At 37.1% G+C, this 19,933-nt stretch overlaps 2 protein-coding genes and 1 pseudogene across 2 annotated transcripts; 1 reads left to right on the top strand and 2 right to left on the bottom strand.

Annotated features, from left to right (window-relative positions):
* Positions 1-665: 665 nt before the first annotated feature.
* LOC113105156 (glutathione peroxidase 1-like) lies at positions 666-3,508 on the bottom strand. Its single transcript, XM_026266303.1, has 2 exons — positions 3,482-3,508; positions 666-1,052 (listed from the first exon to the last, which is right to left on the bottom strand). Exons 1-2 carry the CDS (start codon positions 3,506-3,508, stop codon positions 702-704), a joined length of 378 nt encoding a protein of 125 aa, XP_026122088.1. The 3' UTR covers positions 666-701.
* A 612-nt stretch (positions 3,509-4,120) lies between these two features.
* On the bottom strand, positions 4,121-5,682 carry LOC113095772 (glutathione peroxidase 1-like; annotated as a pseudogene).
* A 302-nt stretch (positions 5,683-5,984) lies between these two features.
* fancd2 (FA complementation group D2) lies at positions 5,985-19,694 on the top strand. The gene is made up of 44 exons (XM_026261127.1): positions 5,985-6,127; positions 6,326-6,439; positions 6,555-6,695; positions 6,842-6,909; positions 7,002-7,111; positions 7,218-7,275; positions 7,672-7,724; positions 7,823-7,901; positions 8,073-8,197; positions 8,385-8,472; positions 8,828-8,932; positions 9,046-9,146; positions 9,298-9,409; positions 9,515-9,550; positions 9,654-9,800; positions 9,908-10,042; positions 10,138-10,269; positions 10,454-10,561; positions 10,670-10,779; positions 10,879-10,933; positions 11,428-11,547; positions 11,808-11,881; positions 12,050-12,196; positions 12,306-12,406; positions 12,629-12,744; positions 12,986-13,094; positions 13,302-13,403; positions 13,503-13,600; positions 13,786-13,953; positions 14,031-14,147; positions 14,628-14,756; positions 14,854-14,972; positions 15,060-15,170; positions 15,259-15,392; positions 15,474-15,573; positions 16,416-16,538; positions 16,702-16,795; positions 16,890-16,961; positions 17,056-17,094; positions 17,176-17,250; positions 17,353-17,427; positions 17,573-17,719; positions 18,709-18,789; positions 19,378-19,694. The coding sequence occupies exons 2-44, from the start codon at positions 6,376-6,378 to the stop codon at positions 19,441-19,443; spliced, it is 4,344 nt and encodes a 1,447-aa protein (XP_026116912.1). The 5' UTR covers positions 5,985-6,127; positions 6,326-6,375; the 3' UTR covers positions 19,444-19,694.
* The last annotated feature ends 239 nt before the right edge of the window (positions 19,695-19,933 follow it).

The following is a 19,933-nucleotide window of genomic DNA, read 5'->3' as shown; positions in this document are numbered from 1 at the left end:
AGACCCCTCCTCTATCAGCCTATCACTGTGTGCATAGTTAGTAAGCATGGAGACATCATCCATAGCAACGAGGTCAACCCCGCCCTTACTCTTAGCTCATGACGTCTCTCTGTTGCTTAGTAAAAATTTGTTTCAGCAGCTTTGTGAATAGGTTTTAAGAGAAAACTGAGCTAAAAATTTACTGCTATATAGGAGAACTCTGAGGTAGGATAAAATGTTTTGTGAATACGGGCCCTGGTATTTAGTGTCACATGACCTTTCATGATCATAATTTTGATATGCTTTGTTGGTGGTCAGCTGTTATATATATTTTTTTTTTTGATGAAAAGTTTTTTTTTTTTTTTTTTAATTTTGAAATATGTTTGGCTTAGTAAAATTGTGGGAAATTCTACTCCCGCGTCACACACCCACACTAGAGATAAGTTTCCACTAGAATTCATTAATGCAGAATGAATCTCATAAAAGCACCAGATGATCAGTATCGTATTACACAACAGACCAAACCCTAAAGCTCTGTGTTCTTGTCCTCCCACATTAACTGAAGCTGAAATAAAAAAGCCAATCTTTAGTCTTGAGTAGAAAACACATTTATCGGTCCAGATTGCATGTTGTACTATACAAGAGCTATGAAACTGTTCGGTTAGGACTTTTGCACAGCATCAGATGCTCCCCACAGACAAAGCATGTTTACAAAGCATGTTTTACTTGGCTATGCTGAGAAGTTTCTTGATGTCTCCCTCGATGTTGCTGGTCAGGTATCTCTTGCTGTAGCGTTTGAATGGAACTCCATCAGATCCAATGAGAAACTTCTCGAAATTCCAAGAGATGTCGTTTCTGCACACGGGACTCCACACGATATATTTGGGGTCGTTCATGAAGGGCATTGGCTCATCGCTCGGGAATGGAAGTTTCTCCTTAAGGAAGACAAAGAGAGGGTGAGCGGTTTTCCCGTTCACGTCTTCCTTCTCCAAGAGCTGGAATTTAGGTTCAAAGCCATTGCCAGGACGGACGTACTTTAAGGACAGAGGGATCTCTTCATTTGTACAGTTTTCCTGAAATTATTTTTAAAATAATGTGTAAAAAAAAAAGTATTAACACATGTTAGACTGCACACCATAAACACAATCGAGCCTAAAAAAAAAAAAAAAGTGAACAACCCCTTTAAATGGAAAACAAGCACTATAGTGTAACAATAAATTATGAAAATGTTAATGCTTCTTGTCAATAGGCTCCCCTGGAAACTGCATGACAGGCCAGTGACATAGGATTCTGACTAGATTAATGTTAAGGACATAATGGAGGAAATAACTATTTAGGGACCTTATAAGTCTAATGACAAGGGAAAATATATGCTAAAATGACAAATGGGTGTTAATGTGGACTACTGGAGGTTATAACTTTAGTTCACACGAGCTAGCAGCTGGCTAAACCAGTTAATTCCATTTCCCAAATTCCCACTTAATGTAGTATATACAACGGTTCAAATCACTGAGCAGGAGGGGGATCTGCTCCCAGGCCAGTTGACAATGTTCTGTACACAGACACATGCACACCCACAAACACACACCCTGCATCCAAACACCCCCCCCCCCACACACACACACACACATACGCCCAACTCCCCTTCTCCACACACACACCCACACAGTCATTAGTCAGCTAAAATATAAAAAGGATTTTAATAGAATGGAGAACTTGAATAACTGACTAAATAATCCATTAATCAAATTGTTGCTTAAATTGTTGTTGACTACAATGTTACACACGTTAAACAATTTTAATAGTTTTAAATGATTTAAAATGAATTTACAGAGTAGATTGATCATCCTGTGTACAGAAAGAAATAATTTTTCCTCTGATTTAATTTTTTATTTTTTTTTTTTGTAAGTGATAATCTGTTTGGCATGCTAAATTATGGTGAATATAGGTTTTTTTAGGCCTAATACATTTTAGATTACAAAGTGACCTGTCCCAGATGATCAAAATCAGGCAGAAGGTTTTTGTTTTGTTTTGTTTACACAAAAAATACTAATAGGTGTGGCATGTCTCCTCTCCTCTGGGTATAATATCAACATTATTTCTTCTGGTGTGGTTAGAAAACATCTTGGGGATTTCAGAAAAGTCTAATGTGTTGATCTAATGTGTTAGACCGTTATCGAAATAAATCACAGAATTCAAAATTGCAAACAATGTCCCAGCTTACCTGAATTCACCCTAATTGTTCAAGAGATGCATAAGAGGCTGACAATAAGCTTAATATATAGCCTACTTGTTTAATTAGTGACAGTTAGCCTGCATTTTTAAATCTTTATTTGAATGTGGCAATTAAAATTTTTATTTTAAAACCTTTATTTGAATATGGAAACATAATATTGAGCTCTACAATATTTCTATGAATAAATCTGTGACAGAGACTGTCAGCCAATCACTGTGTGCATATTTAGTAAGTATGCTGACATCATCTACGGCAACAAGATCAACCCCGCACTTAATCGTAGTTTAAGACTCCTGTCTATTACTTAGTAAATGTTTGTTTCTGCAGCTTTGTGAAATCTTGACCTCTGAAACAGCCAATTTACTAATTTAATGTAATTTAATTAAGACTATAAGAATAAGAATATTTTCATATTTAAATGTATTTTTTTAAATGCTTTGCATTGTGCAAAATGATCACAAATGGGTATTGATGCTTTGAAATTGTTTTCTATTGGTGTGTTTCCTTGTTTACAGTTGGAGCCCTGATGTGAACATGAGTTCCATCAATGACTCCAGCTATGCTCACGAAAGTAGCTTGTTTTTCAGCCTGGTTTGACTGACAGAAAGTCAAAGAACTACCATATAGTAGTGGCAAAAGTGATGCTGGCCTAAGAAATTTGACATCTTCACCCCCAATTAAAAAAAAAATTAATACAATGTTAAAGATTTTGTAAGCATATTGCATAGTTGCTTAGAATTAACTTTTTTTACTTGTGATACTAATGCAATGAAACATGCCAACATGTCAATGCGGTCATAATTTTTGACCATGTTGTCATACGAAGAAATCCTGAACACATGCAAAAACAAGAGCGGACCAACGAAATATTAACAACTGATTATGTTGTAGTCAATCTCAGTGTTCCCAATTTAGTGACTTCCTCGCCCCTTTTGAGATTTTTTCAAAAGGGCAAAAATCTAAATCTAAAAAAGCAAAATCAATTTCTTGGACAAACCTTATCTAGATCCAAAGTCTTTCCCAATGATCTATATTTATTTTATGTAGATTGGTGAACTTGCCATTATGATGTAATCTAGCAACATTTAGCAGCTCTTTCAACTGAAAGCAGTGGACGGCACTGGTCAGTGTTTCCCCCCTTATATTCTGATGGTTTAAATGAAATGTAGGGGTCATAAATAATTCAAATAAAAAACTTCACACATCACTTTTGGCCACTGTTGTGTTTGGTGAGGTTAGTGCCACAATAGTTAAGACCATGCTTACTGTGTCATCACCAGCGCATTGCAGCATTTTTGGAGCCAAAAAATGTAACTACTACATTTCTGTTTTCTTAAGTTATTAAATTTCTTACTTGGTCAGTTATAGAAAGAATTGATTATCTTGACGATCGAAGTTTGTACTGTTTTATCAACTCTATATCATCATATAATTCCAATATGTCATATCTTCATTGGAAACTGTGTGTCTCCTCCTTTTTGCTGCCATCTTGTTACTCCTAATTAGGTTAGGAGACCTCTCCAGCTCTCTTAAATATTTTAGGAGTATTTTAATATTTTAGCAATATTTTAGTCTTAACACTTAGGAACCTTTATGAATCACTCTTATACTTAAGTCTAGGAATAAGAGTAAAATCACGTCATTTTTAGAATTTTGACACATTTAAGAATAAAATTGTAATAATATGGCCCCAGTCTTTATTGTCACATGATCCTTTAAGATTATAATATTGATGTGCTGTGGGAAATTCTACTCCCGCCTCGCACCCCCACACATTAATGCAGAATGAATCTCATAAAAGCACCAGATGATCAGTATCGTATTACACAACAGACCAAACCCTAAAGCTCTGTGTTCTTGTCCTCCCACATTAACTGAAGCTGAAAAAAAAGCCAATCTTTAGTCTTGAGTAGAAAACACATTTATTGGTCCAGATTGCATGTTGTACCATACAAGAGCTAAATGAAACTGTTCGGTTAGGACTTTTGCACGGCATCAGATGCTCCCCACAGACAAAGCATGTTTACAGGAGCACCTTCATGAAGTAAAAGTCCAAACACAGTAACATCATGCACATGAGAGCACAACCTGTCATGAACACTTATAGGAGACCCATGCAGGTCAAGGTATGCAATGCAGAAACTGGGATATTGATTTTTTTTGACACCCTTTTTTGACCACAAAACCATTTTACTTGGCTATGCTGAGAAGTTTTTTGATGTCTCCCTCGATGTTGCTGGTCAGGTATCTCTTGCTGTAGCGTTTGAATGGAACTCCATCAGATCCAATGAGAAACTTCTCGAAATTCCAAGAGATGTCGTTTCTGCACACGGGACTCCACACGATATATTTGGGGTCATTCATGAAGGGCATTGGCTCATCGCTCGGGAATGGAAGTTTCTCCTTAAGGAAGACGAAGAGTGGGTGAGCGGTTTTCCCGTTCACGTCTTCCTTCGCCAAGAGCTGGAATTTAGGTTCAAAGCCATTGCCAGGACGGACATACTTTAAGGACAGAGGGATCTCTTCATTTGTACCATTTTCCTAAAACAGCAGAGCGATAGATAGATAGATAGATAGATAGATAGATAGATAGATAGATAGATAGATAGATAGATAGATTGATTAAATTAATAAAGTATTAATTAAATACAGCTACTTTTATTTAGTTATTTATAAAAATAAAAGTATTATTATTTGATAATTATATTTATCATATCTTATACTGCATCCAAATATTTATTTATCTTCTACAGCTGTTGGATTTTTGTTCTTCAATCTAAAAGATGTCTAGAGGATCAACATTCAAAACACCACTGATCTGTCTTATAATAGTTCATAATATAATATTATATAATTTATTATCAGTATATTATTATCAGTATTCATATCCAAATATTAAATATTACATCTATATATATAATTATGTAAATTAACATTTATTTATATTTCTATTGTAATGCAAAGCAACAAATAATCTTTTAAGTATTACATAATTTACAAATGTTGATTAATGACTCAAGACATTTCAAGACTACGGTCAAGACATTTAGGCTGCCTTTATTTTATACAGTTGAACCATCACACATAAGCACAGGTGTAAGACAGCAGGTGATGACAGAACGCGTGCCCCACAGGCACCTGTTCGGCAGTCAAACAAGGAGTTTACTGTGAGTTATCTTACCTGATAGCCGAACTGATTGCAGGGAGCTCCCAGAATCACAAGCCCTTTATCTGAGAAGCGATCGTGGAGCTCGTTCATCTGGATGTAATCCCTGGTGGTCGTTTCTCAAAAAGAAGCGACATTCTCGATCAGGACCACCTTGCCCTGTAGAGAACAAAACTTGAACTCCTCTCGAGTGATGGTTTCGGCAGTGATGTCGTAAAACGATTTTATTCCAGCCATGTTTATAGTTGTCTTGCAGGTAATACAGAATCTAGGAAAGTGACACTTGTATAAAACTGATAAACGTGGGCGGTGTGCTATGAAGCGACCAATCAAGGCAAGACGCTCCACGCGTATTTTTAATACACGCCCATATACTATTAGGGAGTGTCATCAAATTGTTCTGTTTACTGCTTAACGGTTGGGAGAGTTTATCTTCTTATCTGTGAATCTGATTACATGTTTTGTTATGTCTTTCGCATTTTTACACTTATAAATAGGGATACAGTTAATAGACAAAACATACAGTAACGTTCCAAAATAATTTGTATGTCGATACAGAATTGAGAATTTTACCACGGTCCCTAGACTTTACGAAACACTGGCGCGGGAAGCTTTGTGTCTGTCTGATCTTTTAGCCTGTTGAAGAAAACACGTTCTATGCTCACGTCTAAATTTAATCAGCATTTATTAGTATCACATCAACGTTACAAACGTTTAATATCAGCATCGTGTGGAGTAACGTTAAGGTAAACACTTCTGACCAAATTTTGTTTCAAATTTCGTCGACATAGTTGAATATGTAATTTAGCTCTTGCTAGCATGACACGATTGTTTACCATCTTCAGAGAATGGATTCAGGGATTGTTTGAACCAGGATTGTCAATATTGAACTGTCAGTTGTGTACTTAGTTTTCTGAAATAGCTGTTTGATGTAACCCCAACAGCGAACAGGTCATATTGGTTATTTATAATTTCCATCTGATCTGAGCTCAAGATGATGCGTAAAAAGAAGCGCTCGTCCGTCACAGCGAATGACGATTCCACACTTGACGTTCCTAGTAAGTTCATGATGACGTCACGTCTTAAATCTGGAATTTCTAAAATATTTTTTACATTATGTGAAATTAAAAATATTTATTTTTGGCGTTTATTAATGTCTCTCCATTCGCACAGAATCAAAAAAGACCAAGAGCAGTGGACGAGCAGCAAAGTCTCCAGTACAGGACTCCTTCCCGGACTCGGAATCAGTTTTTGTTCAGTTTCTGAAGGAATCTGGCGTCACTTTGACAGCTGGCAGTACAGCTAATGAAATCGGTAAGAAAATATGCATTGACAACAAAGATGAAATCACAATGCATACATGCATGTTTATATCAACTAACACATTATTTATAAACACATAACATATATTTTTAAATGAATGAATTATTAATGATTTATTATTATATATTTTTTTAAAGCTGTAGACCAAGTAATATTTCAAAAGCGGCTCCAGCAGCAGTTACGAAAGCATCCCAGATTCCCCAATGTGAGAAACAGCTCATTATTATACTACTTATTTTTTTTCCAACGAAAAAGCTTACTTTACATATATTTACATTGTTAAATATCTGTTTATAGATAATTCAGGAGTTTATATCTGCACTGGAAACATACATTGAAGACCCAGAGAGATTCAGAAACTGCCTTCTGCCTTGCGTGCCATCGTCCACTCCACAGCAGGATGCCAAGTAATTCACCGATTCTTGTTTTTCCTTCTTAAATATTAAAATAATTAATTAAAATGTTTTGTTATTCTAATTTTCTAATTGTTGCTTATTTTCCCTTTAATATCAGTTCCGGCTCCTATCAGGAAAGTCTTGTACGCTTGTTGCTAGGAATAGACATGCTACAGGTAAATACCTGCTCAATTTACATCTTAAAATACAAAGCAATAGAAAATAAATGTCCTTTTCCTACAAATAGACTGGACTGAATATATTATTTTTTCATTCGTTATTGTTATTTTATTCTATAATAATTATACATCGTTTTTGTATATTATTCTTTATTATATGTTTTACTATTTATTATTTTTATTTAAAAAAAAAACATCCTTATCCATTCTTAAATGATTATATAGAAAATGTCATGAATAAATTAAAAACGTAGGATACTTTTATTTTTATTTTTAATGTAGCTTTTTTACATGTTCTGCTGAAATAATTAACTACAGCAATTAATTATTAACATTTATTCAAAATAGTTGGGGGAATATAAGTAATCTATATTTTCCTTTTCCTGCATTTAGACCCAGGTCATAAACACTTTGTTTGAAAAGCTTCCAGAATTCATGTTTGAAGGGTAAATGTCTTTTTGATCACTTTTTATACACATCACTTTAATTAAATAAACAGTCCTGTAACATCCCTTATCACTGATGGCAATGTGCTCTGTTACAGTGTGAGTGAGGATGGCCTCAATGTTCCCCGTCTCATAATAAACCAGTTGAAGTGGCTGGACCGAATTGTAGATGGCAAGGTACACAGTCGACTGATACTGTCTGTGTGAATGTCCTACATGATGAAAATGTCCCAGTGAACATCAGAATTGTCAAAAATTCCTTTGTAGCAGCCATAAATCTTTGTCAAAGCCAAATTATGGCACTACCGTCACCAATATCTGACTGATATAACTGCTGTGAATTTGTAGGATTTGAGCAGTAAGCTGATGCAGATGGTGTCTGTGGCTCCGGTGGAGATCCAGCGGGACATTATTACCAGCCTGCCTGAAATCCTGGAGGATTCCCAGCATGGAGATATGGCCAAAGAGCTAAAGTACATCAGCCGTAGCCAAACCTGTTTTTTTTGTGCCATTTCCCAATGCATGGAATTAAAGTTGTGTTGTTTTGTCCTGTGTTTGGTTTAGTAATTATGGCTGGCTGTGATGGTAATGTTGATGTGCTTGTTATCATCGTGTATATTGTTTAAGTGAGTCTGTGTTTGTATCTGCTCCCTTGTGCAGTGGTTTACTTCAGCAAAACACTCAGCTCCCTGTGCCTATATTGGATGCTTTATCCAGTCTGAATCTGAGCTCTGCGTTACTCTCCGAGGTACTTCTAAACATTCAAATATCTTCCCTAAAAAGTATTGGTCTCAGTGTTATCGCTTTAAATAATTCTTTAAAGAAAAAAGGTTAGTTTTATGTTTAATGTTTTTAAATTAGTATGTCATGCTGCATTTATTTAAGAGGAAAATAAAAATATATATATTGTAATTTTAAAATAAGTTTTCTATTTTCACAATCATGTTTTATAATGTAATTTATTCCTGTAGTGGCAAAGCTTTTTTTTTTTTATAAAAAAAAAACTGATTATATAAAAGTCAGTCACTTTCTTTGCTGAGTAAAAGGATTAATTTATTTAGCCTTTTAGACTGTAATGTATACTGTGTCTTTCTCTCTATCAGGTGCGTGAGGTGGTTATGGGAACTCTCTCTGCAGTGCAGTTAGAGGATCTTCCTGTTGTAGTCAAGTTCATCTTACACTCCATCTCTGCATCTGATGCTAATGAGGTCAGGCCTTTGTTTGTGTTTTGTTCATAAAAAATGTCTTTTCTCTGGTTGACAATTTTAAATCAGTTTCCTGTAGTGCTGTAGTTATGCTCATGCCCTTTCATGCTCCTCAGGTGGTGTGTGACCTGCGTAAAAAGCTGGAGTTGGAGCAATGTGTTTTGCCAGCAGTGTTGCAGGCTTCCCAGAGTCGTATGAAAGGCAAAGCCATGTCAGGGTGAGACTTTTTAAAATTCTGTCTTCATTTACTTACTCTCATTTGTCCCTCCCAAACCCATATGACAATTTATTCCCTGGAAGACAAATAAGAAGTTGTAAATCTACCCAGTTCTGCTGGTCTTGTTCTTGATTTTAATGTCACTGCTCAGGTCCTCCAGGGTCCCATCATGCAGCAATGGTCAGGACAGTGTGGCTTTGGTTTTGGAGGCCATAAAGTCAGCTATCCGATTTCAGAAGACCATCTCAGAGGCTTGGCTAAAAGTGAGTTCATATAATCTTGTTAGCTTTTTTTGTTTTACTTTCTGGTGCAATATTTCCATGCAACTGAAGTTATCTAATTACTGTTCAAATTTTTTTTAATTTCAGGCAATAGAGAATGTTGATGAGTCAGACGACCATAAGGTTTGATTGACTCCTATCAGAATGTTCTTATGCGATTCCCATTAGATTGACATACCTGAACATCCAAATTGCAAGACTTCACGTAACTTGTTGTGTCTCTCAGGTGGTTGACCTGTTGGTGCTGTTTATCCTTCACTCTACTAATGCAAACCACAGCCGGCGTGGGGCTGAGAGAGTGCTCAAAGTCAAAGTTCGCAAGGGTCTGATTCAGGAAAACCTCTTGCAGAAGACCTTTAAGGGTCATGCTCAGGTCTGCTTTCATTCACATGCTTATGACCAAGAGACATACCTAATGATGCCAACTGAAGTGTTGGCTTCCCTTGTACATATCAAGTATGGTGTAAATGTTTTATACAGGTGATGCGGGGTTATTTCCCATCAATTCTGGCTCTAGCCATGGGACTCTTGCGTTCTCCAGACTGCTGTGTGGTGTCTTTCGGAGGTCACATGTACAAACAGGCCTTCACTGCCTTTGACTCCTACTGTCAGCAGGTATGAAAAGAAATGCCTCTTAATACAAGTTCACAACAAACACTCTAATTTAAAGACCTGCACTGATGTCCAGTACGTGTGTGTTTGTTGTGTAGGAGGTGGTGGGCTCTCTGGTCACACACGCATGCAGTGGTGTGAGTGGTGAAGTGGATGTGGCTCTTGAGCTGCTCTGTGAGCTGGTATCCCAGAAGCCTGCAGAAATGAGCCAGTTCACTGTTTTTGTGAAGGTATAAACCTGCCTATATAGATAATGAAATATGTCTTCTGAGTCAGTTCTGTTCATGAAGTCAGATTGACATGAATCAGTCTGAATCTAAATGGTTTTATTTAAACAATTTTGAAGGAATTTCTTTTCAAGTGCATAATGATATTTAAGCATTTTGCTGGTGTGAGTTGTGGGTATTCTGGCAGGGTATTCTGGACTACATGGACAACCTGACCTCACAGCAGATCAGACGACTCTTCCACCTGCTCAGCCGCTTGGCATTTGGACAGGAGCAGCACGGAGGACATATCCAGGTGAGAAACACACTGCATCCTAAAAGTATAGTTGTCATTTTTTTCAATTAATGGGATAGCTGATCCAAAAATGAAAAATCTGTCAAATCTCTGTATGTCCTTCACCAGGATGACATGCACATCGTCATCCGTAAGCAGCTGTCCAGCACGGTGCCCAAATACAAGCGTATTGGTATTATTGGTGCAGTCATGATGGTGGGCAGTATTGGGGCCTGCAGGTACTCTCTTTGCCAGTGCAGTGCATTTGCTTCTACACCTTGCATATAAGCCTGAGATCTTTGGGCTTTACTCTGTTTGGTCTTGTATTGTTTTTGTAGAAATAAACCTGATGGCTCTCAGGGTGGCACACTGCCCAAAGAGACACACAGACAGGTGAGTGAAATTATCTGATGGTTTGAGTGTGCACTGTACCCCTCAAAAATTTGGTGTCTGTAAGATTTTTGAAAGAATTCTCTTATGCTCAATAAGACTGCATTTATTTGATCAAATATACAGTCAAAAGATGCAATATATTTCAATTGAAAATGGTTTTAAAATGTAATTATGTTTTAAATCGTTTTTTTATGCCTGTGATGCAAAGCTACATTTTCAGTAGCCATGCCTCCAGCCTTCAGTGTCACATGATTCATCAGAAATCATTCTGATATGCTGATTTGATGCATAATAAAGATCTTTTATTATTATCAGTGGAAACTGGAAACTGTCATACGTTTTCTGGATTCTTTGATGAATAGAATAGAATAAAACAATGCCAATTATTTGAAATGAAAAGTGCTGGAAGATTATAAATGTGTTGCCTACTTTCGCTCCTTACTTGTCGCTGACCCATGTACCACGTAAGGTTTTGAGTGTTGCTGTGTCTGTAGGTGATGGCTCTGTTGGAGCTGGTATGCTCATGCAGTGAGAGTTCCCCTGAAGCTGCCGCTCTCTACTACGATGAGCTGGCCAACCTGCTGCAGACCTGCAAACTGGACCCTCTAGTTCAGGTGTGTGTGGGTTATTGACTGTAAATAGCCCCTTAAAACAGCCTTCATGTCCTCATCTTTGGATTTTTTCTCCAAATGAGTTTGAAATGACGTGATGCTAACATGTAAATGCTAACAGAATTGTATTTTAATGAGTGAACTATCCCTTTAATTAAGTTATAGACAAAAAGAATACATTTCAGATGGATCGCTACATGACTAAAATGTCTGTGTATTATATTAGTATTTTAAACTCTCTATTATGGCTATATCATTCTTAGGCATGGATCGGGAAGAGTGTGCTTGAGGATTTTCAGGAAGACTTTGTTGTAGACCTTGGACCAGATTTATCAGGGTGAGTGACACATTCAGGGCTAATTAAGAAAGAATAGTATAATCATAACGACCTGCTTTTTTGTTGTCAAATTAAAGCAATTGGCTGTTTAATTTATTTGTTTAAATTCCAGCATTTTTATGTCTTGACTTTCTCATGACCCCTCTTGTGTGTGGGTGTGTGTCTCAGCCCGTTTGTGTTTCCAGCCTCTGTGATGTATAATTTGGATGAGGATGAGAGTCAAGGGGGAATCGCCATCAATCTACTGCCACTTATGACTCAAGACCAGCAGCTCAAAACAGACACATCCCAAGCAGCTGGAGTCAAGAAAGAGAGGTCATTAATGAATACTCCACGCTGAACTCATTTTTACGCTCTGTTACTGTAGACTGTAATACAAGATCCCTGCATTGTCACTATCTGAATGATTCTCTTATTCTCACAGGCGCGTGTCTCCTTTGTGTCTGTCCTCATTTTTCCGCCTGCTGAGGTTGTGTGAGGAGGTGCAGCACCAGGGTGATCTGGAGGAGATTGATGCTCTGCTAGGTCAGATACTATACACCTGCAGTTTTTTTTTTTTTTTTTTTATCATAATTTTGTTCTGGACTGTTTTTTGTCTTGTTCGCTGTGAAAAAGTAAATGTAATAGATGCCTCTGCTTTATTAATGCATTATGATTGTGTTTAAACTGTAAGATTACTTATATCAAGGTTAAGATTATCACAAGAGGTATTTAAGGTTAAAAAACATGAGTTTTGTGCTGTTCTAGGCTGTCCTTTGATTCTGACTGATATGGAGGTGGTGGAGAAGGTGGAGAGTCTGTCTAAGGCTGAGCGAGAGTTCCTCTGTTCTCTGCTCTTTTACACCATCAACTGGTTCAGAGAGGTAAGTACAGCATACTACTAAATTCAGAATGGCTTTACAGTCATCACTGATCAATTCTGATGACTATTTGGCCTTTTTAAAGTATTCACTTTAGTTGCAAATGAATAGTTCATGCAAAAATGAGAAGTCTGTGTTCAGTATAATATTTGGATCTACAGATTGGAATGATGTGTTTTTGATGTTATATCATAATTAATATATTCTAATATGTAAAGTATGCATGTCTGTTTTATGAATGTAGACGGTGAATGCTTTTTGCAAGCAGAATGATCCCGAGATGAAAATGAAGGTTGTAACTCGTATTCAGAATATCACTTACCTTCAGAGTGTACTGCAGACATGCTTAGCAGGTACCAGAGGGACAGATTATCTTCTTCCCCAGTGTGTGTGTGTGTGTGTGTGTGTAAATGTATACATACAAATTAGTTGTTACATTTATTAATTTGTATTTTATTTTTAAGTAATTTTTTAACAATTTTGTTAATTATATTTGAAAATGATTAAAATTTCCTGTATTTTATTTTCTCTGCAAAGTTAACAATGTTTTATTGTGTTAGCTACTCCAGGCTACACTCCTCCTCAGGCTAACTTTGATGGAGAGAGTGCTGAAGGCATGATACCCTCTTCTTCAAGTGCTCTGCCAAAGAAAGGAAAGAAGGGTAAGTCTGCTGGAGAAATCGGCAAACTGATTTGTGCTATAGATAGGGTCAGTTCTTCACTGTGTGTGTGTGTGTGTGTGTGTGTGTGTGTGTGTGTAGAGTCATCTGGGAGGAAGAGGAAGGCTTCAGCGAGTAAGAACTCCTCAGGAGACAAATCCCAGCTGGAGGGGGCAGCAGAAGCAGAGGATTCCCAACAGGTAAAGACCATATTTATTTCATGCCCATTGGTTAACAGACATTTGAATCAACATCTTGTAGAGTGGACTGTAACACCATAGTCTTTGAGATGAAGAGTACTTCAATACATGAAAATTTGACTATGGTGTCAGCTGGATTTTAATTTCAGTCTCTTATAAAAACTGACAATTGTGTGTTGTGGCAGGATCTTCCAGAGAAAGAGAACGAGAAGGAGAAAGAAAAGGATGCCAAATCAGGAGTCAGTCTGTCCTCATACTGGCCGTTCTTCAGAGAGCTTGATGTTGAAGTTCTGAGCGTGCTTCAGTGTGGCCTTCTGTCCCGGACACTGTTGGACACTGAGCTACACAGTAAGGTAAAACGAGTCTGTTTGCTGGTCAGTTCTTGGTAAAAGTACATGCTTTAATTAAATGAGTGCTGTTTTGTGTGTAGTTAAGAGAGGAAGTGCAGTTGGGCCCTGCAGAGTTGCTTTTCCTGCTGGAGGACATGTGGCGTAAACTGGACTTCAGTTTGGCTTCTGCACCAGCCAAAAAGGCTCCATTTCTTAAAGTATGAAAACACGCACATTACTAAACCTGTTTTACCCAGTCAAACATGTTATTGGACAGTTTCGAAGTAACAGCATTTGATGCTTTACATTGAAATGATGCCCAAATTCACCAAAGTTCGGCATTTTTATAATGTAATTAAATAATACAAGGTTCACTGTAATCTTTAGCAAATTATGCTGTAAATTCACTCAATTTAGCATCATTTTAATTATTTAATAGTTTATTAACTGGTAAAGTAAATCTGTATTTTGCTTTTATCAAGTGCTCTTTGAAAGCTTAATAATGTACAGTATAAAAAGGAATATTTAAAATAATTGTTATTAAAGTAAATTAATGTTTTTAAATATAATATTTAATGAATGTTTGGTGAGCAAAAGTAATCTAAATGTAAAATAAGCACAAATGAATTATAAAACATCTCCAGTATCAGCTGACAACCAATATGGTATTGAAATGTGTTCTGCGGTGTCTCTCCAAGAGTAAGACGGACAGAGCAGTTGGCTTTGCTCACTTGCAGCAGAAAAATGCCAAAGAGATCGCCACCTGCTGCATCGAGCTGCTGCCCACACTTTGCACACACCTGGAGAACTGCCACAATCACTTTCAGGTGCACATGCGTTTGCATTTATAGCCTTGTAAACATGTTCATTGCATGTGCATACGTCTGGGTTTATTGCTCTGTTTGAACGTTTGTCCTCACACAGACCCTGCTGTCTGAGCATCAGGGTGTTGTCGATGCTCCTGGTGTCGATGTGAAGGAACAGCAGCTCATGTGTTCAGCATATCAGCTCCTACTGCAAGTGCTACATACTACGTTCAGCTGGTGAGCACGAAAGAGTTAGTCCTTAGTTGACTTTCCTGACAACTACAAAACCTTCTTACCATCTTCAATCACCTGCTTTTCATTCAGGGCTGGATTTTCTGGTCCAGAGCATCGTGCTCTGCTGAAGAGCGCTCTGGGGGTCCTGGCCGGCCGACTGAAGGAGGACGAGTCCGATTTGACTCTGGATCAGCTCAGCAGGTGGGAGCGTCAGTGCACATACTTCTTACTTGCTGTTAGTGGACAATATGCGATGTAACAGTCTCTAAATGGTGTTTTATATGCTCAGGCACGCTTTTGAGTACCTGCAGAACTTCCGAAGCACAGTGCCCAGCCTGAACACTGCCTTGTGTCTGACCCAGCTGCTCATTGTGCTGTCCCAGTACGGGGGATCAAACCACAGGACCTACAGAGAACAGATCAGTGCGTTTCCACTAACGTATGCTGTATAATATTGGTTGCTCTCTGTAAAACATTCATTCTGAGTGCTTTCATTTCCCCCAGCATCCCTGACGAAGCACTTCCTCTGTCAGGAGTGGGTTACAGCGAGTGGAGAGAGAGAGCGAGGAAACAAATACAATGATGCTCTTCAGACTCTACTCAGGTGTGTTGTGAGTTACACACAATAATGTTTAAGTTCCCATTCAGTTCCAGGAGTCATTGAGGCAGTGTTTTTATTGTTAATAATTTTTTCTTTTTCCAGTGATTTAAAATAAGCTGAATCAAGAGTAAATCAAGGCTTAAAACTGAACTAAAATTGTGTAGAAAAATATAAAAATGACAAAAGCACAAAGACCAAATTGCTAAACCTTAACTGTAATTGAAAGTAAAACCAAAAATATCACGGAGACAGTGTTTTAGTTCTGTATTAGTATATAAATAATATTAAAATAACACTGAATTGAGGCGATAAGGCTATTAAGACTCAAGATACTGTTAGATAGAGGAGAGAGACACAAGTCAATAAAAGGATTTCTATGCTTTATGATTCTCATTACATCCATTAATCCAGAAATAGCTGAATTTATTATACACAAAGACAGAATTTAATTAAATATTCATTCTGATCTTCCAACTCTAATATAATTATGATTATAATAATATATTATTTTACTAATTGAAATATTAAAGATTTATGACTTTTATTACATCGCATCAATATTTTATAATTAGGGAGAAAATCACCTGGAAAGCCTGTTCTCAGTTTTGCTGAAAATTATATGAAATCTTAACAAACCACATTTTATGACTGTTTTACTCTCTATTAGATTAAAAACAAATCTTACCCACTCTGGACTTTTGAACAGGATGGGCCTATCCAAAATATGCCCTAATTAATATACTCAAAAGAATGCAAGAATAAAATAACTTGAACTAAAATGCCATGCTTTAATACTATTATTCATATCTGAGGATGTTTAAATCAGTTTGTTTTTCCCGCTGTAGTATTTATCTGGAGCACACTGATGATGTTCTGAAGGCGGTGGAGGAAATAGCAGGTGAAGGGGTTCCAGAGCTGTTGAATGCTGCTAAAGATGCTAACTCACGCAGCTGGCCGACACTCAACAGGTACAGCAGGCTGCCATATCAAATTAATAATTACATGTACAATACATTATGTTTTTATACCAAAATATTTGACAACTCATCGTTGCATTTGACCAATCAGAATCAGGTATTCCACAGTGGCGTGTAATAAATGCAGATATCTGTGCTTTGCTTGACGCTGCAGGCAGACGTTCCTCGTGTACTACAAGAGCATGATGGCAGAGTTGGAGAGAGCTGTGCGCAAGATTCCTCCCAGCAAACAGGCGGATAATCAAGAGGTGTGTGGCTGTAGATATAATTTCATTATTTCTTGGGTACCAACAAGAAGTGTAAGGAAAGTGTGTCTCAAGTTAATGACCTAAATCTCTTCAGGTGCAGAGCGAGAAGCTCTTAACATGGAATCTGGCTGTGCGTGACTTCCACATCCTCATAAACCTGGTCAAGGTACAGAGGCCTTCACATCTTTCCTGTTCTCCCAGTGTGCACATCACATTTATGACTCTGTAAACAGCATGTTCTTCTGTTTTCTGTGGCATAGATGTTTGACAGCAGACCCGTACTCACTGTGTGTTTAAAGGTAAGAAGCATTTGCACACATGAAGGTATGTTTATGAAGATAATGTCATTCAACACTTGTTTCCTCTTTGTTTTTGATCAGTATGGTCGTCTTTTTCTGGAGTCCTTCCTCAAACTTGGAATGCCTCTGCTCGATTATAGCTTTAAAAAACACAAGGTATTTCTGTCTAATTCATCTAAATGTATGTGTGGCATCTTAAGCTAAATTTGTCTGTTTAGTAACATGAGACATTTTAATCATTGCATGGGATCTTCTCAGGAGGACGTTCAGAGTTTGCTGAAGACCTTCCAGCTCAGTACTAGACAACTCCACCACATGTGTGGCCACTCAAAGGTGAATTACAGCATCTGCAGTGCATGGTGGACTGTGCATGGTGGAGCCCGAGTGGGATTGAAGATTGAAATGAGAAAACTCTAAATAAATTTAACTTATTGATGTTGAAAAGAATTTGTGATGCTCAGTGTTTTACGGTTCACAGATTAGGCAAGATACAGGGCTGACCAATCACGTTCCAGCCTTGAAGAAAAATCTGGAGCAGTTTGTGTATCGTGTGAAAGCGATGCTCACTCTTAACCATTGCCAGGAAGCCTTCTGGCTGGGGAACCTGAAGAACAGAGACTTAAAGGTGAGATGGAAAAATGTGGCAAAGTCACATCCCTAAAAAAGACCCACTATAAGAATTAGGGCGGTCAAAATGGCTAAAAAACTAAATTCAAATTTTGCTATTAAATATGATCAAAATATTGAATTATATTCATATTAAAATGCATAATTTCAGTTAGGGTGAAGAAAAGCATTTGGCTTCTCTCCTGAGACCCCAAGAGGGTGCATCGAGCAAAATGTTACTAATGCACGTTTACTCCAATGCATTGGAATACATGACTGTGAAAAAAAGTGCATAAGATTAAAATACATTTTTTATTAATTTGTGTGAACGGCTTTGTTTCGGTTTTGATGTTCTCTTTTTCCGCAATATTTTGAATGAACATCGCAGCAGCGCTGCATCTAGTTTCTTCAACTGGATAGGCTTCCAAAAAAATTCTAATACAATGACACTTATATCTTCATCGCATCTTGTGCGCCACTGTTAAATACCAAAGTATAATTTATCCGTCTGCATCCACGCACCGTCCGCATTATGTAAATTGCCTCATCAAGAGGGCTCGCGAAAAGCCGCCCATCCATCCGTGCCATGTCAAAAATTGCCTGCACACAGACAGACAGATGTGGTACTGCTTGTTGAGCTCGTCAGCCTTTTGAAAGCTGTGCGGACGAGGCTGTGTGTGAGATGGAATAAAGCACGGAATGTGAAGTATACCTGGGGCGGGCATTAAAGCAGCCTCCTTAACGCACACCTAAAATTCATGTGGATTTTTTTTAATTTATATATTTATATATAATACTTTTTTTTTTTTTTTTTTGACAGCCCTAATAAGGATGGACTACTACTTTGGTTTTTACCTGCCCGGGTGACATTGTCACTGTTATTTTTGCTGCATAATATAATATTATCTGTAAATTATGCAGCTATAACATAGGTCTATAAAGGGCACAGTGTAACATTTATTGATAATCCAGTGATGCTTAAAGGTTTTTTTTTTCTTTGCTTTACAGGGTGAAGAGATTCTCTCTCAAAGGTCACAGGCAGTTGATGAAGAGGAAGAAGAGTCTTCTCAGGTGCAGAGTGAAGAGGAGGTACGGCATATTGACTGACTGCATTATCCTGCATAATACACAGACATGTGGTTTGATCAAATGTTAGCATGTTGCTAAATTATTATTTATTTTTTTGCTATTACTAAAAGTTTAGGGTCTTTTTGAAAAGTTTGAGATTTTTTAAAAATAAATTGTTTTAAGAAAGAAGTCTCATATGCTCAGCGAGGCTGCATTAATGAAAATATACATAAAAACAGTAATGTTGCCAAATATTATTATAATTTCAATGGCATTACAACATACTATGATTTCCAATTACTATGCATGATACAGTGGCCTTACAGAACACATTGTGTTAATATGCATGTATGACAGTTAGTTGTATTACTTCTCATATTTAAACTAATTTATCACATTAACATAGTCATCACCTGCACAGCAGCAGTATGTTGTTATCATGCAGTGTCATGTAATTCACAAAAGCAAATATACAGCATGGTTATAATTGCCTTTAATAGCCGGTAATGAACTTTGTTTTGCTTGTTTTGGGAGTTTCATTTCCTCATGAGATCTTTTATGAGAAATTTTGTATTTTGTATGTATTTAATTCAGTCTGTTTTAAAACAGGAGAGTGACTCTGATGAGAGGAACAATGCACAGGAAGAAGCGGAGGAATCGGATGAATCAGACTGAAACAAAGCAAATATTGTTATATATCAGTAACATGATTAGCACACTATTGTTGATTATTACATCAAATTAGTTTTAGGATTTGTTATCTCATATTAAATGGAAAAGATTTTGATTAGAACTGTTGTGCAATGTTCAGTTAACTGTAATCAAGTGGTTTTCTTGCACCGCTCTAATTGTATTTGCATGTTTTAATATGCTAATTGTTTATTTGTTTTCTTATTGTTTCAATACAAATATAAATGGTAATAATACATTTGTCAATTGCCTTAATTTTATGCAAGTTCTTGTCCAATATTTGACTGTATGACAGAAATTCTGACGATAGCACACAATGTAATTGACATAATAAAACCCTAATTGAAAAAAAAAACCACAACAGCAAAAAAACAACAACAAAAAAACACATTTGACAGCGCCGAAAGTCACTGAATCAGTTTCAGAATCGAGCTGTTCGAAAGAACCGATTCGCTGAAATGAGTCGGACTTTCCA

The sequence above is a fragment of the Carassius auratus genome, chromosome 6 (genome assembly GCF_003368295.1).
Source record: "Carassius auratus strain Wakin chromosome 6, ASM336829v1, whole genome shotgun sequence".
In the NCBI taxonomy this organism is placed as follows: Eukaryota; Metazoa; Chordata; class Actinopteri; order Cypriniformes; family Cyprinidae; genus Carassius; species Carassius auratus.
The sequence above is the reverse complement of the archived record's forward strand: the minus strand, read 5'-3'. Positions and strand labels throughout refer to the sequence as shown.

Excerpts from the sequence above, each read along its gene's own strand:
- LOC113105156 (XM_026266303.1), bottom strand. The coding sequence starts at position 3,508 with ATGCTGCAATGCGCTGGTGATGACACA. Across the intron at positions 1,053-3,481 it reads AATGCGCTGGTGATGACACA|GAAAACTGTACAAATGAAGA; the intron begins GTAAGCATGGTC and ends AAATAATTTCAG.
- fancd2 (XM_026261127.1), top strand. The coding sequence starts at position 6,376 with ATGATGCGTAAAAAGAAGCGCTCGTCCGTCACAGCGAATGACGATTCC. Across the intron at positions 6,696-6,841 it reads CAGTACAGCTAATGAAATCG|CTGTAGACCAAGTAATATTT; the intron begins GTAAGAAAATAT and ends ATTTTTTTAAAG. Across the intron at positions 11,548-11,807 it reads AACTGGACCCTCTAGTTCAG|GCATGGATCGGGAAGAGTGT; the intron begins GTGTGTGTGGGT and ends TATCATTCTTAG.